This window comes from Aspergillus ochraceoroseus, assembly GCF_002846915.1.
Source record: "Aspergillus ochraceoroseus IBT 24754 chromosome Unknown P175scaffold_1, whole genome shotgun sequence".
NCBI lineage: Eukaryota > Fungi > Ascomycota > Eurotiomycetes > Eurotiales > Aspergillaceae > Aspergillus > Aspergillus ochraceoroseus.
The window spans coordinates 3,727,991-3,744,381 of NW_024468476.1; the positions used below are offsets into that span (position 1 = coordinate 3,727,991).

The following is a 16,391-nucleotide window of genomic DNA, read 5'->3' on the forward strand; positions in this document are numbered from 1 at the left end:
TTTCTAATCAATATGCAAACAACCAGAGCAATAGCCGCAGGCAATATGAATTTGGTGTCAGGATCCGAAACCAGGTTGTATGGAATGCAGTCATTCCAACTCGCAATCAGGCTTTTACTATTTCCGGAACACTATTCATTCTTTTATGCCATGTCTCAGAGACCAGTAAATATATGAGGGTGGAAAGGAACCTCCAATTCGACATTAATTTTATATATATTTTTTTCCCCCTGCTTTTTAACCTGTCAATACAATGGCGCCTCTTGACAGCTGGGCGCTGCGCTTGATCCCCGCGATCACCTTGCTCATTGCGAGGACTCAAGCCCGTATCGAGTCCCCAAGCGATATTCTCACAAACCTGGGGCCATACCTTTCTCCAGATGCAAATATCTACTTGCCGGATGCTCCTCAGTTCGCCGCGGCGACGCAGAGATGGTCGCCTTATGGTACACCCAACTTCACCGTTGTCGTGGAGGTAGCAGTAGAAGAAGATGTGGTCAACACGGTTCGTCTTGACTGCGAAACCGGGTCTTCGGAGGGAGCTAATCACTTCGCAGGTTCAATATGCTAATGAGAATGACATACCCTTCCTCGCAGTGAATGGTGGCCATGGGACCATCTCAACCTTGTCAACCCTACAGCATGGTCTTGAAATTTGGCTGCATAGGCTAGACTCAGTAACCATCTCGGAAGATGGACAATCAGCTACATTCGGGGGAGGGATTAAATCAGGGAATGTGACCCAAGCACTCTGGGAAATAGGCAAACAGACTGGTGAGTCCCGAAAAAAACAATCTTTTGTAGTAGCCAAGTTAACCATGAGCGATCTCAGTCCACGGAGTCTGCGACTGTACTGGATACCTTGGACCCGCTCTGGGTGGCGGCCACGGTTCCTTGCAAGGCAACTATGGGCTCATCTCCGACCAGTTTGTTTCAATGCGTCTAGTTACAGCAGATGGAAGCCTTCTGACGGTGTCGCCCGACGGTCCTACAAGTGACCTCTGGTGGGCCATGCAAGGCGCTGGTCACAATTTCGGAATCGTCACGTCAATCACGTCGAAGATCTATGATGTTCCATATGATGGTATGTGGGCGTGGGAATATCTGATCTTCACCCATGACCAGTTAGAGGATCTATTCGCTCTTTTTGATCAGCTCTCGGCAATTCAACCGCCAGGATTTATGATTTGGACAGTGATTAGCCGCAATCCTGAGGTGGATATGGAAAATGTACTTGTTCCCTTCCTTTAGCCATCTTAACCCGCAGCCTACTGATCATTCTCCGTAGCCTGTCATTCAAGTCAACTTTCTTCGCGAAGGCGTCCCGACTATTGAAGACGAATACCTACGCCCCTTCCGCGAGCTGTGCTATCAAGTTGCCGACAAAGCCACGGGCTTATTCACGGATATTCCGAAATGGATTGAAACAGGGTTTGACACCCAGAGCTGTCGATTCGGGGGCCCCTCAAAGGTGCGGTATCCGATCAGTTTCCCGAAATACAACATCGAAGCCCAGCGCGCGATGTTCGATGCATTCGCTGAAGGAACCGCGGGCTCGTCGCCATACAATCACTCTATGATTCTGGTCGAACAATACTCAGTCCAGGGCGTGCAAGCCATTCCCGAATATTCAACGGCCTTCCCTCATCGACAGGACAACCTTCTGCTCTCTCCTGTCCTCGTTTATACGCCATCTGCTGGTCTTGACGCCGGCGCAAAGGAGTTTGGAGATAACTTGCGACAGATTCTTCTCGAGGGGACAGATTCGGATGAATTACATGCATATGTCAACTATGCTTCCGGGGATGAAGGACCGGAGAGCTGGTATGGGTATGAGCCGTGGAGAATTAATCGGCTGCAGGCGTTGAAGGCGCAATATGATCCCGAAGAGAAGTTTGGATATTATGCGCCAATTCCAGCCTGAAGACCTTTAAGGGATTAAGGACTAAATGAATATAAAGAATTAGACTCACAATATGTTTTTTTTTTATGTTCTCCATTTTGCCGTGTTATAATAATAGCTTATAGTTCAAGCTTGAATGAATACCGACTAAATTTGAATTTTTTTTTTTTTTTCCTCCTTAATGTGGCGGCGATCAGGAACAAATTTGTAAAAATAATTTATCTTCCCCTCTTCCCCTCCCTCCCTCCTACCAACAAACACCACACACGCTCATTTCGTTTTCAACAGATCCCTTTAGACTTTCTTCCATTGAGTTCCTCTGGCGCCCTCTCTTCGAATCACCGAATACCTCCTGCGACGAGGCAGGATTCGGGCCCCCATAATGTCCCTCGTCCCTGTCGACACCGCGTTCAAGGTGCCTCCTCCCGACCCAGTCGAAGAACCGCCCAAGGTCGCCATCACACCTTGCGATCCGCCTGCGACATATTATTTTGAGGGAGGGCTGCGGCGCGTGCGCCCTTATCATTACACCTACAATACCTACTGCAAGGAGCGATGGAGGGATAGGGAGTTGGTAGATATCTTCACGTCGGAGTTTCGCGACCGACCACCGGAGTACTATGTACGTTGCGGCCCCTGTTTTGGGGGGGGGTTTTTTCTCTCGAGTTATAATTGTTCAAGGTTAGAAAAGAGGCTAACATGGACGTGTAAAGATAAAAGCCCTCGAGGACGGAAAAGTGTGTCTCAATGGTAAACCAGCCGGCCCCAACACCATCGTCAAGAACGGCCAGGTCATTTCGCATACCCTTCACCGGCACGAACCCCCTGTCACAGGCAACGAGATCGGGATTATCCATGAGGATGATGACTTGCTTGTGATTGACAAGCCGGCCGGAGTCCCCGTCCACTCTACTGGGCGATACCACTTTAACTCAATCATCGAGATCCTGCGCTCCAAGTACGGCCAGCAATTCACCCCACGGCCATGCAATCGTCTAGACCGCTTGACTTCCGGCGTCATGTTCATTGGCAAGACAATCCAGGGCGCGAGCATGATGACTGAGAAGCTTAAGGCCCGGGCTCTGCAGAAGGAATATGTCGCGCGTGTGAAGGGCAAGTTCCCGGACGGAGTCATTATCTGCGACCAGCCCATTATGTCCGTTAGCCCCAAGCTCGGTCTCAATCGAGTACGTGCCACAGGGAAGGAGGCCAAAACCAAATTCCGCAGGCTGGCCTATTACCCTCCGACACCCCCCGTCGCGGAGACCCGAGCAGAGGATGATGGCGCACGCCCTGCCACTCCTCCGCCGTCATACCTCAATGAATCAGAAGGCTACAGTATCGTGCACTGCCTGCCATTGACTGGCCGAACACATCAAATCCGAGTCCACCTCCAGTTCCTGGGCCACCCGATTAGCAACGACCCGATCTATTCGAACCGCCGCGTATTCGGGCCCGAGCTCGGCAGGAACGAAGCCACCGCCGAGCACGACGACGAGATTATCGACCGTCTAATGAAAATGGGCCGCACCGAGCTCCCAGAAACAGTCACCTACCGGACACATCTCACAACGGCACCCCTTGTTCCACCAGGTACTGACTCGTCCGTCGTCGAGGCCATCATGTCGCGTGAGCACGAAGCCGCAGTCGAAGCTTACCACAAGCGCAAGGGCGAGAAGCTCTCCGGCGAAATCTGCGATGTCTGCGGGACAGAGCTTTACACGGACCCTGGGGTGCACGAGCTAGGAATCTTCCTCCACGCCGTGGCTTACTCGGATCACGATGGTGCATGGAAGTATCGCAGTAAAATGCCTTCGTGGGGTCTTCCGCCAGCAGGTCTGGATGGACCGCGCGAAGCACCGGATTGGGAACCTGTCCCTGAAGATGAGGAGATTGTTATCGGTCACGGAACGATTCCTGATATCGACGGGGAGGATAGCGTACCTGCGCTGGTGCAGGGGGTGGGACTGGTTGATATTTCGTCTGCACGACAAGCGCAGGAGCAAGGCGCTTCTGCTGCTGCTGCTGCTGCTGCTGCTAACGGAGTATAGAGCACCTACAAATATGAAACCATCATACATGAAAAGTTGTCAATATTTCCCCTGCTTGGTTAAAAGATTTGGTGTTTGCATACATGCATGGGCATACTAGGTGTTTGTCTAAACATTTACGAGCTATGATAGATAGATCAGTATACATATACATACATTATTATATATATATATATATACCAATCCAATCCAATCCTTTCTACTACCTCTACCAAATCGGAAGAACTGGGGCAAGTAATCCTCGAAAGTTTCCCCACTCCCCGTGAAGTCTAGAATCATAAAAACCGGGGATAGTTCTCACATCTCACATCTAATACGAGCACCAGCACACAGCACACATTGGGTTATTCAGACCCGACAAAGCAGTACGCAGCAAAAACAACGACAATCATCAAGCATTATCGCATTGAAATTCCGTATGGTATTCCATGAGAGGTTTTAAGGTAAAGGTATGTATAATCAATTGCTTGATCAATCAATCCCGGTGGTTGTTTTTAAAGAGTTCCCGTCCTGGCTCCCTCCGACCCATCCATCCCAAGGTTTCTCGTGTTTGTGTGGGTATGTGTGTTTGTGTGTGTGGTGAGAGTGCTTTGATTATGAGAGAGAGAGAGAGGGCTTGTATCACTGCTTGGAGTGCTTTCCTAGGAATAACTGAAAAAAAAGTGGGTTTTCATTTTTCGTATTTAAAGGGTCTCTCTTTTTGCTTCTTTATTCATTCCATTTAAGCCTCAGTAGTAACACGGCCACGGGGGTTGGTAACCTTGACACCGAGAGCCTTGGCCTTGGCGATGATATCGACACGCTTGCGAGAGGAAACGGCGTGGGCGATCCTAAAGTAGTGGGTTATATTAGTTTTCCCTTGTTCACTTTTTTTTTTGGGTATATGGTGGTGTGCAGATTGCAATTTGCCAGGGGGAAACGTACTCAGCAGCATAGGTGCGGTTATGCATGAGCAGAAGCTCGACGTCCTTGGGGTTGTGGACGAGGAAAGCCTTGTGGCCGGAGGGCATCATGTGCTTGGTCTTCTTGTTGCTGCCGTAACCGATCTATCTGTCTATTAGTATTGTCTTTTTTTTTCTCTCTCTCATTTATTTCCTTCTTTGCTTGGTGTTCGGGTATATCGCGATTCGATTCGACTCGATCCGATAAGGGGAAAACGCACCGAAGGCATGGGAATGTTGCCCTTGAAGCGTCTGCGGACGCGACTATCGATACCCTTGGGCTTGCGCCATGACTCCGGCACGCACTTGAAGCGGTCGGACTGGTGGCGGAAGAAACGCTTGGTGCCTATATCGATTCAGTCAGCATCATCATCCTGTATGTTCCATCATGTCTGTCTGTGTTCATGTTTCATCTCTCTTCTTCGTGTCGGTAAAATTTTCTGCTCAAGAATTTTTCCCCCTTTCTATTGTCCACATGTCCTCCTCTTTCCGACTTCATGGTTCATAACATGGCAGGATATGATAGGTTAGGATAGGATAGGTAGTGGTTATGGTGACATACGCTTCTTAACGATAGGGACGTGCTTCTTGGCGAGGACCATCTGGATGAGTTAGTATTTCAGCAATTCGATTTAGATATCGGATAGAACATGTAGAAAGAGAACACACCTTGTCGTCGTCTCGCGGTTGGCGCTGGGAGTTGTCGGACGGGTCGAAAATCGATCTCGAAAATTCGCGCTGAGGTTGGCCGCCCGTCGGAAATCAGTGCTAGTGCCTTTGCTAAGCGAGGGGTACAAATCGCGTGACCTAGGGCTGTGATTTCAAGCCCTGCTTAGTCATGTTTATCGGGTCGAGTGAGTCTAGCTAAAAGGGGAAATTACCTTTCTCTCCCGTCCCGTCGTCAGCCAGCCTACCTGGTGTGAATCAATCACGATCGAAATGAAATGCCCATGAGATGGATTCGTCTTTTGATTTACGGAGTAACTCTAATTCTAGTTCTGCAATGACAGCACCTTTTTCTCTCCATCGCCCTCGCCGCTCTGGAAACTCATCTCCAATACTTCTAGATCCGCTAAGGCCTGCTCAGGATGTAACTCCTTGTCCAGTGCACCCTTGACAATCGACGCCCCGAATGCTGCTACCTCCTCCTTCACTCCCACACCCTCAAAGGGAATATCGAACGATTCCCCATTAACCGTCAGCCGGTCGTCAACGAGGGTCACCACCCCTTTTGCACAAGTAAATTCCACGCAGAGGTCTTTAAACTCCGAGCCATACGACAAAGACAGCACACCTGTTGCTCCTGACTCGGTCTTGAGCACGGCGTCGACTGTATCCAGCGGTGGCAGGTGCTCCTGCTGGAGACAAGTCTGCGCAGAAACCGTCTTCAATGCATTCCCGGCACCGAGAATCAGTCGTAGCCCGGCAGCCATGTGGACTCCGCCATCGAGGACGAATCCACCTTGGTGTTCTGGGGTTTTGCGCCATTCGGTTTCTAGTCTTCTTAGCCTGCACTTCTCCTCGGGGGTTGTTAAATAGATGCAAAAGGACGCAGGAGGCACGTACTGTAATACTTGGAGTCGGTAGGAACCTTGAAGCGTGCAGTCAGACGGAATGTCTTGATCCCGCCGAGCTTCTGCACCTCCGTGGCTGTCCGCAGCCACTTGTTCGTGTACCGGAAGTTCTCAGCCACGCCCCAGAAGATCTTGCTCCGGTCAACATTCGCGGCGTACCAGCTCATCAGGTCTTGCGCTGTCACGAGGTCCTTGGCGATGGGTTTCTCAGACAGGACGTGTTTTCCCGCTGCAAGAGCCTGCTTAATATATTCCGGTTGAGCGGGAATGGGCAGACTGTATGTAAGCTTCACATTAGCTTATCTTCTTTCTTTCTTCCTTTCTTCCTTAACGAGATCATCCATGTACGCATCACAGCAATTGAAGCAAAAGTAAGTAAGCAGTAGGGTACGCAGTAGGGTACGCACACCAAAATCACAGCTGCGATATCCTCCCGAGCAAGCAAATCCGCATAACTCTTTCCAGTACCAGAATCCCCCGAGTAAAGCTCTACGCCGGAAAGACCCCCCGCCAACCCCTGCGCGGACTTCAAGGAGCGCGAGTAGACGGCCTTCAGCTCAAGATCGCTCGCCTCTTGCACAGCGGGCTGGATGACATTGTTAGCTCCTAGTATGTATGCAGATATGCATTAGGGGTGATCAGGAGTGAAAACATACGAGATGCTGCTCCCGAGCGAAGATACCTATATAAATATAATATTAGTGTGCGTATCCAGGTAGTTCCTCGGGCTTTCCTCAGGCTTTGGGAGTGAGATGTATGGTACTAGTAGTAGTAGGAATAGTAGTATTCCAGGTTAGGAGTTAGGGGATCAACTTTACATACCACTTCCAATGATAGCGACTCCGATAGACATTTCGAAAATAGTCAGTTAATCCGTTTAATTTATCTTGATGTTGCGGTAGAGAAATGGTTGGTAAATGGTGTAATTTCAGAAATTGACCTAGTTATATATATATATTAGGTATGTCATTCCTTATACATATTTAGGCTGATCAAAGGGTCTGGAGGGGCCAAGTGGGGTTCTTCACTTAAATTAGCTCACAACCGTCTGCGTGGACCTTCCATTGTTAACTGCATCAAAGGAGTTATGGAGTACAATAAATATGAGTTAACATGGTTTCTATTTGAGATGCAAGTCTGGTCTTGTTTGGCTTGCTATTCATTGTGACTGTTAGTGAGAGAAAAAGAGGGTAGTTGGAGTGACCCCAGTAGAGTTCATCATTGTAGGTAGATATGTGCTTTTGTATGCGTGATTTATAAATAATTTAGACTTCTGCCGATCCCACAGACATACCCAGTAAAGAAATATCCATATTTGTATCCATATCCGTTCATATCCATATCCATATCCATGCAATCGTAACCCATGTAGTTGTTGAACAACTATCCAAAGCCGTCCAGCCATATCCATGGCAAAAGCGCCAATCCAAAGTCCGGGTATAAAACAAACCAAATCCCGAATGGCCGAGAAGGAAAAGCCAACCAAGTATAGGAGCCAAGAAAAAAAAAAGAAAAAGAAAAACTACCCCACGAGAGCTCGGATGCGCTCAACTCTCTCCATTGCCTTCTCCAATCGCTCAAGACGACTCCGCTTCTCGATGTCTCGTTGTTCCAGCACGGCGACACGTTCCTCAAGCCTTGCTCGTGCTTTGCGCTCCTGTGCGACCATCTCGTTCGCCTGGCTGAAGAGCTGCACCGTGAGCTCTTCTAGCTCCGTGCTAGCTTGCGATAACTGCGTCTCTGCGGCTTTGCGCAGAGTTTGTTCCCGGTTCAACGCATTTTGTAACTCGAGTGTATCTTCGCAGGAGGACCTAGTACCGATTGACTGCGTGTATGCGTGGACTTGGGGTGGGGAGGAAGTAATTGGACCTGTCTGAGTCTGAGTCCGCTGCTGCTGCTGCTGTTGTAATAGTAGCAGTTGTTGTGACTGTGTGGACTGATGAGATGCCGTACTTGGTCTCCGATATGGAAGAAAAGATGCCAGAGAGGACAATCGACCTTGTTGCTGAGCTGGCGGGGACGACGAGTGTGACTGTGAGCCCGGTCGTATCACGTCGTGATTGGTGCGGGCGGATAAGGTGGAGGAAATGGAGGAGCCGTTTCTCGGGGTGTAAGCGGTTTGGGCACGGAGACGTCGTACCTCCTCCTCGTATTCGGCCAATTTCTCCGCTGTTTTCCCCCCCCGATCATCTTTAGATTCACGTATGGGGTAGACCTGGAGGGGGGTTGGGTCTTACCCATTTGTACGGCCTGGGCGTTTAGGAAATGCACCTGGTCTTCTAGGTCTTTCACTCGTCGTCGGGACGGTTCTGTAGAATGGTCTTGCGAGAGGAATCCATCTTGGCCGCAGGTTGGGCAGGTCTTCCCTGGGATCAAGGCGGTCGCTGTTGACATGGACGGTATTAGACCGACTAGTGTAGTGGTTGTGGTGGACATTGTTCGGAAACCATAAATATGGTAGAATCGCACTCTTTTAAGAGTGTGTGGAGGATTGAAGCGAGAGGAGAGGAGGAGGAAAGCGAGAAGGACAGAGAGATAGAAAGAAACAAGAGAGGGAGTGGAAATGAAAGGATGTTAGACCGCGTCACAGAAACCAAAAAAAAGGGTCTTGAATGGAATGAATGAATTATTCTTGGGCGGTTACGGTTAAATAAATACTTAGTTACTAGTAAAGTAGGTACGACTAAGAATAGATTCTTTGGATTTATTCAGGAGATCTTGTGCTCCCGCAGATCAAAGGCTGGGATCTTCTTCCCTTGGCCAAGTTCGACTCCCTATTTCTTTCGGGCTTGAATTGTCCAGAAACTAATTAAAATTTACTGTCTAGAAGTATATCTACTAGAAGACTGACTATACTAACACCTAGGTTTCTCTAGATTATGTTTCTTCAGGTGGTTGACACTCCCATCCATCCCCTTTGGATACTTGCCCCTATTCAGCCTCACATGTTCTACCTGGTGATTCCTGCAAGAATAACAAGAATAAATTCGTCCCTGAATATGATACATGATCGGATCATCTTCTGTTCGTACTGGTAACTCCTCCATGCCACCGACACGTGTAGATCAGATCATCCCCCACATCGTCTCTCTCACTCGCTCGACCGCGATGACTGACTGGTCACTTATTACTTTCCTGAACGACCGCCAGTGCCTCTTTCCAATCACTTTCTTTGATGTTCAACAGCTATATGACCAGAACCTGAATACCCTATCTATCTATCTATCTATCTATGGAGGGACTACTCACAACTGGTTAGGTAAGTATAGGGTAGGTAGTAGACTCAACTGAACCACAAGGATAACAACAACCCATCTCCGAATTCCAGCCATCCCACCCCTTCAGCAAACCTTGCGCGCCAACCTCGTATGCGGAGTCTATACATTCGATTCGCACAGCCAGGACAACAGCCTACTAATCACCAGGGAAACTACCTAGATACCAACCAGACATACCCCAGCCGCAATCCACGAGACGATAAGATCTGATTCCTTGCATTGCTGATCGGGAGAACTATCCCTTGGTTACCTGGGGCTAGGGGTGTGTTTTACACACTCCGTATAACCTGGTACCTACGGAGTATATCGATGCGATACAGAATGAAATGTCTATCTGTCTATCTATGATCTATGAACTAGGTAGGTATCCTGGTAGATCTACCCAGTATATATCGACGAACAGTTCCCGTTTACTTCTCCGTCTCCACGCATGGATCCGAGAGGACGGGCATAACCAAGTGAGACAACTCAACTCAATTCATCCCCTGGCGGAAACCCACAAAACCACTGCCGTCACCCCACTCCCCGCCGCAAATACACTCACCATCGTCCCCCACCCGGCCCAGTCAACTAAAAACCCAGCGAGCAACGGCCCTAACACCTGCCCCCCCGACCAAGCAACATTGAACAACCCATAAGCTTGGGCTGTGCCGCCCTGTTTGCCAAAGATCCCAGGAATTTCTTTCTCCCTTTGTTCGACGATGCGACTGACTTCCACCATGAGCGAGACAACCTTCAGAGTTGAGGCTAGCCCTGCGAGGAAGAGGAGGATAAACAAGGTGAGTTGGTCGCGGGTGGTGTTCTGGGTTACGAGTTGTAATAGGAGGAAAGTGGGAATGTCGAGGAGGAAACCCAGAAAGGCGATTTGGCGGGCGCCGTAGTGGTCGACTGCTGCGCCTTTTGTTTTGATTAGAAGAAGAAGAAGGAGGTTATCGTGTTCCTGACGTACCTATATATGTGGATGTAAAGGACGGTGTGAACAGCGGTAGGAAGCAGAGCCCTATGCCCATGGGGCCCCAGTGGAAGATATCCATAACGTACAAAGGTAGGACCTGATCTGTTAATGTCTTTGCATGAAGGTGGACGTGGATTGGTACGCACTGTGTCAAAAGAGGAGTAGGCTATAGCCTCGACCACAGTGGCCTGCAGAACAACGAGTAACCTGCCGGAACAGAGGAGACGAATGATTCCCGGGATACGCGTGCTTCCCTTACTGAATAAGGGTTCAGCAGTGTCTTCATGTGGAGTAGGCTTGCTGGTATTGGTGCTTGCCGCCTCATACGCCCGCTCTTGATCCTCCATTCTGCCCAAAAGCCCCTCCTCTTCTACAGTTGGGGTCTGTACCCATTTGGACGCGGTCTTGTGCTCAACCATCACCAGGCGAAGAATGATATCTAGCACAATCAGAGCCATTGCCACGACGAATACCGAGTGATACCCTGTCTTGGATAACCTATACCACACAAATCTAATCAGAGCCTTCCTTAAATCAGGTTTCCAAAGAGAGAGGAGAGGGGGAAAAAGCCTACAGAACACCTCCCAGAAACGGACCGAACACAGTTCCTAGCGTCATCGCCATCGAGACATATCCCATTGCTTTCCCAGCCTGGTCCTGGCCCACTGTATCAACAATAAGCGCCATACCAACGGTCCAAACCACAGCTGCAGAAAGGCCCTGAAGAACCCGCGCCACAACAAGCGAGCTTAAGGTTCGAGCTACCCAGAACATCACGGTTGATCCACCTAGAGCGAGCAGACCAAAGAGGAAAGGAGCTTGCCGAGAGGAAGTTCTATCCGCGAAATATCCGAAGATCGCTAGTGCGGTTAATCTTGAGGTTCGCGTGGTTGTGGATGGGACTTACGAGATCCAATTAAGAGGGCACCGCCGTATGCGGCGAGAAGGATTGACATCCATTGCTGCACTGTCGACTGTTTAGCATGTACATAGCATGATGTGGGATACTGATAGTAGCTGTTATGGGGCATACATTGGTCGTTTGGGACCACTACTCTGGTCTTTAGCACTTGGGGCAGGATGGGGACAACCTAGTACAGTCAACTCTCTTCAATACCCGCGCGAGAAGCACGAAGCAAGCCCCACCATGCCATATATAAAGACGTCCTGTGATTCCACCTGGGTCAGCAAGAACCAAAATTGACTTGAATGACAGCGCGCACAGTAAAAACCGCAATGGCCACCACCCAGGTAACAAACTCCCGGGAGGAACGAACACCCAGCAACCATGGTGCGGGGCAATTCAGAGTCTTGTCAAAGTTTTGAGGCTGGTGACTAGGCCCATTTGGTTGTGATGTGCCTACCATAGCAATCGTAGTTAGGTGGTTGTAGGTGTGGTGGGGGAGGAGAGAGATAGAAAGCGAGTTAAATGGCAAATCTATTTGGTTGGCACTAACGGTAGAGAGGATGTTAATATGCTGACCCTCGGGGTAGTGCAAAAGAGAAATTCCCCTCCCATGATGGATCTGGGAAAAAAGAAATACATCTCTTCGCTAAAACATGTTCAGCTCATGCAGGGAGGTGGTAGTGCTGAGGTTCGTGAGTTCTTACTCGGTAGTTAGTAAGTAGTAGACCGCATGGTGGGGGGATCTGCGGGATGTGTGTGGGTGCAGGAAATCAGCAGTTACGAGGGCATTCTTTTTCTCAATGAGATTGTGAATCGGCGCGATCTGTATTGCGATTATGCTAAGTGTAGACATAGGGTCACACTGAGTTTGCATATTCTCTACAAGTGGGTGACTTGGTGTTCATGGGCACTACTTGGAACTGCATTTTTATCCTATCGCTTGGTCACTACACCAGAGAGAGAAGTGCAATCAACAGAAGCTGGCATTACAGCGAAATACACTAATAAGGTCATACAAGAGGCCCCGTAAATACCCACCACGCAGTAGCACATATCAGCCGTTGACATCGCATGGAACCAAAGATATAAAACAAATGGGTGACTTCCTTGGTGAGGTAGTACGAGTGGTGCTTCCTTGCTGAATTGACATATCATTTCTTTTCATTCTCTTTACGCATCGCGTTGAGTCGTAATCCTATTCGCATGGCTGTCTCGTCAACAATAACTTGAAGGGACATGGTTCCGATAGAAGAAGATGAAAAGAGACTCCACACGCCGCACCCTGACCCCCGAACAAGACAAATAATGCGAGGGCAATAATTGGACAGCAAAAAAGTAGCCGAAGTTGCCGACAATTAAGAAAGAAAGCTAATCATTCTGGGAGAATTGAGAACATGAACATGAAGCTTTCCCCTCCATACCGGCAAAGAAGGGTCATTGGTGCATAAAAAGTCATCCGCCTATTAGGGGAGAAAGTGCTCGGGAAACACAAAAAGAAAAGAAAAGGAAACAAACTTTTCAACGTTCCCGACAACGATACAAATAGCTAGACGTGAATCGTAGATCTAGCCTGCGAGAGAAAAGAAGACATGCATAAACCAAAGGGGAAATGGGAGGTGTAGAAATAAGAGGGGAGAGGGAGAGAGAGAGAGAGCCGTATGATAAAAAAAAGGGAAATGAGGAAAGAGGTAGCTATCGACATGACCAAAAGACATCCCAGCATTGTGCAAAGAGTGAAGGTGGAGGCGTGTTTAACATCAGTGTCCTGATTGCCTTGGAGGCACGATGCGCAAGGTATCTCGGACGCAGGTTCTCTTTGCAGATGGATGCGATGCCTCGGTCGAGTGACGGCTGAGTTCGAGAGGGGTATCGATGAATCTAGGCGAAGGAGCGGCCACCGCGGCGGTTGTTGCGCTGCCTTGATCCCACAGTGCTCCAGCCCTCTTCATCGGCAGCGTTCTCGGTGGATGTAGGCGCAGCCCTCCAAGAGCCGTTGGTCTTGCTGGCGGTGGCCTCCTGGGGTGCATCGGCAGTAGCGGCGGAGTCACCAGCCTCCTTACCCTGATCTGGATTGGCAGTGTTATCATTCTCTTCCTCACCGGCCCGCCGGAGGATCTCGAAGTTTTTACCACCCTGAGGAGTATCGGCAGTGTCTTGACTATTGGGATCAGCGGTGGATCCTGATTTCTCAGGCTTAGTCTGGTCCTTGGTGACTCGCTGCTTCTCTGTTTTCTCAGCCTTTGCCTTGTCATCGGCTTCCTTCTTTTGACGCAGGGTAATTTGACGTCGCTCCTCGACCTCTTTCTCCCTAGCAGCAGTGTCGATGGGCTTTGCACCACCGAAGATGCTGGACTTGGTTTCGGTACCAGCGGCGGGGCTCTCCGTCACGGTGCGTTTCTGGAGATTCAACCTGGGCCGTGTGGCAGGAGCGGCGACAGGAACAGCAGCAGGTGTGGCGGGAGATGAAGGGGCGCTAGGTTCATTAGCGGCAGGCTGAGCAGCGGCTTGATCTGGCTTCATCCTGGCCCTCCATTGATTATCAAGGTCGGCAGCAGTGGGAGTGCGCTCCTGGAATTCGCGACGAGGGGGCCGGGATCCATCTTGGGAACGTCCCTCACCCCAAGCAGGCGAGCTCCTTCTAAAGCCTGGACCTTCGTTGCTGCGAGGACGGCCGCCTTCCCTCATAGGTGGTGGAGAAAGAGGGCCTTTACGTTCCCAGTTGGAAAGATCGCGGAACTTGCCGTCACTTTCGAAATTGCTGCGACGTCCGCCGCCCATGCGTTCGCTGCCTGCGTCAGAGACATTATCGAGGTTGCGTCCGAAGGAAGAGCGCTCAGGCACACGGCGCTGAGGCGCTTCAGGGAGGGGGCCTTTGCGGGTCCAGTCAAACTCCTTCACATCACGTTCCTTGGCTGTAGTGGGGGTTAGATTTTGGGTAATATCTGGTGAGGACTTGGACACTTACGAGGCTCAGCGATGCTGACTCGGATAGCCCTTCCCTGAAGAGTTGCTCCCGAGAGATCCAGAGCCTTCTTCAGACCGTCAACAGTCTCAAATTCAACGTATCCAAAACCCTTGGGGCTCTTGGTCAACTTGTCCTCCACAATACGAACGTTCGTCACGCCGCAGTCAACAAAGAGGTCGGAGATATCGGCCGAAGCAGCATCAAAGGACAAGTTCCCGACATGGGCAGTATAGGGGGGCTGAGTGGGAAGGGGCAGAGGCTCCCTCATGGCAAAGCCGCGGTCTTCTCGCCATCGGAATCAGCATATATCCTCCAAGAACATTCGCACAAAAGGGGGGCCAAAAGTTGTACCATTAAAATTGCTTCCACCGAATCCAGACGTAGAGGGAGCAGCGGCACGACGTTCACCTCCGAAGCTGGAAGCAGCAGGGGCTGTGTGGTGTTAAAACGAGGTTACAAAAAAAACACACACACATCGATGAGTCTCTGTGGGAGGCGGTGCAGTCGACTTACCAGCTACAGAGCAGTCAGGTTAGCAACACAGACATCTAGACCGATCAGAAGGGATCTAACACTTACCAGGCAGGGGCATATCATCCATCTCATCAGCCCAGGAGCCGAAGTCTATATCATTTAGCCATAATTCGGGTGCGCGGGGAAGATCCAGGAACGTACTCTCATCGGCCAAGAAGGTCCCTATGGACATCTTCTGGGCTTTTTGCTTTGCGGGCGCTAGAGAAATCCATCGATCAGAATCAAGCAGACGACAAGAAGGGAAAGAAGATTCGATGCCCTCCGATAGAAAGTGGGCAGAGTCGGGAGGGGTTGAGACGAACCCATGATTGCGGTTGATCGAAATCCGGAAACGCGCCAAGGGAAGGACTTGTGCGCGTCTCAGACAAAAAGTCGATAGATAAAAGTAACTGAAGAGGCTTCCGACAAGGGAAGACGTTCGTGTGGATTGGGGAGGAGAAAAATGATGGAGTGCAGGAAAGCTCCGCGGTGAAGAACAGAGGGGAAAGTCACTTGGTTAATGCGTGAGGATAATTTTTAGTGATGACGCTAGAAAAGTCAGCCTCCAAAAAGTGTTGGTGCGGCCGTCGGTCTGCGCCTCGACCCAACCCCAGGGCTTTTTTTTTTTTTTTTTTTTTTTGGAGAACTCCCGGTTTTTCTTTCTTTCCGACCTTTTTCCCTTTGAGAGGAACAAATAGTAATCAAGAAGTAATTCTAAATTGAGATCAAATCTATCCCTTTTTTAGATCTATATATATTAATGAAGAACGAGTTATCGTCAACCTCCCTCCTTCCCCCGGGCGTTGATATCTAAGGTTTATTTGTTTGACCACAGTTTCTTTTGTATCCGCTTGCATGCCCTTAGCCGACAGAAGGTTCCCAGTTCCCATTCCATTCCAAATTCCCGGTATGATCGGTATTTTACTTCTCATGCGATTGTTTTGATCCTCAGTCCGGATACTTTGCTCCTGTACCCTATCTAAATCGGACAATATAATTCGGACTTATAATTATCTCATCGGAGTACGGAGTATGGCGCTGTCCACCCTCTGCCTCAGGAAGCGAATGAATCCCACGCCCTCTGATTGGTCTACCCCTTGGATTACTAACACAGATCACGTGATATAACACACATTCAGGCATCCAGGCATCCAGGAACCATCTCCACTCGGACCTTAGCTTCACAATGCTATTGTGATGCTTTTTTGTAAACATCTGATTTGCCTTTATTGCTGTTTCTCTTTGACCTGCTACTGCCTAGGTTATTGTTTTATTTCTATGGATTTTGGGTTTCGATCCTGTTG

The 16,391-nt window shown here is 49.6% G+C and overlaps 5 protein-coding genes across 5 annotated transcripts; 1 reads left to right on the plus strand and 4 right to left on the minus strand.

Annotated features, from left to right (window-relative positions):
* Positions 1-253: 253 nt before the first annotated feature.
* P175DRAFT_0471541 (uncharacterized protein) lies at positions 254-4,143 on the plus strand (the record flags this gene model as incomplete). The annotated part of the gene is made up of 7 exons (XM_040895095.1): positions 254-505; positions 558-774; positions 947-1,230; positions 1,289-1,893; positions 1,968-1,978; positions 2,218-2,525; positions 2,617-4,143. The coding sequence occupies 7 exons, from the start codon at positions 254-256 to the stop codon at positions 3,952-3,954; spliced, it is 3,015 nt and encodes a 1,004-aa protein (XP_040756307.1). The 3' UTR covers positions 3,955-4,143.
* A 532-nt stretch (positions 4,144-4,675) lies between these two features.
* P175DRAFT_0528433 (uncharacterized protein) lies at positions 4,676-7,322 on the minus strand (the record flags this gene model as incomplete). Its single annotated transcript, XM_040899614.1, has 10 exons — positions 4,676-4,784; positions 4,879-5,000; positions 5,117-5,241; positions 5,458-5,497; positions 5,565-5,633; positions 5,909-6,390; positions 6,462-6,745; positions 6,877-7,055; positions 7,126-7,151; positions 7,292-7,322. The coding sequence occupies 10 exons, from the start codon at positions 7,320-7,322 to the stop codon at positions 4,676-4,678; spliced, it is 1,467 nt and encodes a 488-aa protein (XP_040756308.1).
* Positions 7,323-7,991: 669 nt separating this feature from the next.
* On the minus strand, positions 7,992-8,905 carry P175DRAFT_0490003 (uncharacterized protein; the record flags this gene model as incomplete). Its single annotated transcript, XM_040895775.1, has 2 exons — positions 7,992-8,638; positions 8,707-8,905. 2 exons carry the CDS (start codon positions 8,903-8,905, stop codon positions 7,992-7,994), a joined length of 846 nt encoding a protein of 281 aa, XP_040756309.1.
* A 1,145-nt stretch (positions 8,906-10,050) lies between these two features.
* Positions 10,051-12,284, minus strand: P175DRAFT_0520762 (MFS transporter). The gene is made up of 8 exons (XM_040899163.1): positions 11,926-12,284; positions 11,849-11,869; positions 11,736-11,793; positions 11,610-11,669; positions 11,277-11,562; positions 10,849-11,200; positions 10,697-10,799; positions 10,051-10,644 (listed from the first exon to the last, which is right to left on the minus strand). The coding sequence occupies exons 1-8, from the start codon at positions 12,067-12,069 to the stop codon at positions 10,226-10,228; spliced, it is 1,443 nt and encodes a 480-aa protein (XP_040756310.1). The 5' UTR covers positions 12,070-12,284; the 3' UTR covers positions 10,051-10,225.
* Positions 12,285-13,487: 1,203 nt separating this feature from the next.
* Positions 13,488-15,414, minus strand: P175DRAFT_0506473 (translation initiation factor 4B; the record flags this gene model as incomplete). The annotated part of the gene is made up of 6 exons (XM_040898200.1): positions 13,488-14,521; positions 14,575-14,856; positions 14,926-15,006; positions 15,154-15,198; positions 15,250-15,306; positions 15,411-15,414. 6 exons carry the CDS (start codon positions 15,412-15,414, stop codon positions 13,488-13,490), a joined length of 1,503 nt encoding a protein of 500 aa, XP_040756311.1.
* Between the last annotated feature and the right edge of the window lie 977 nt (positions 15,415-16,391).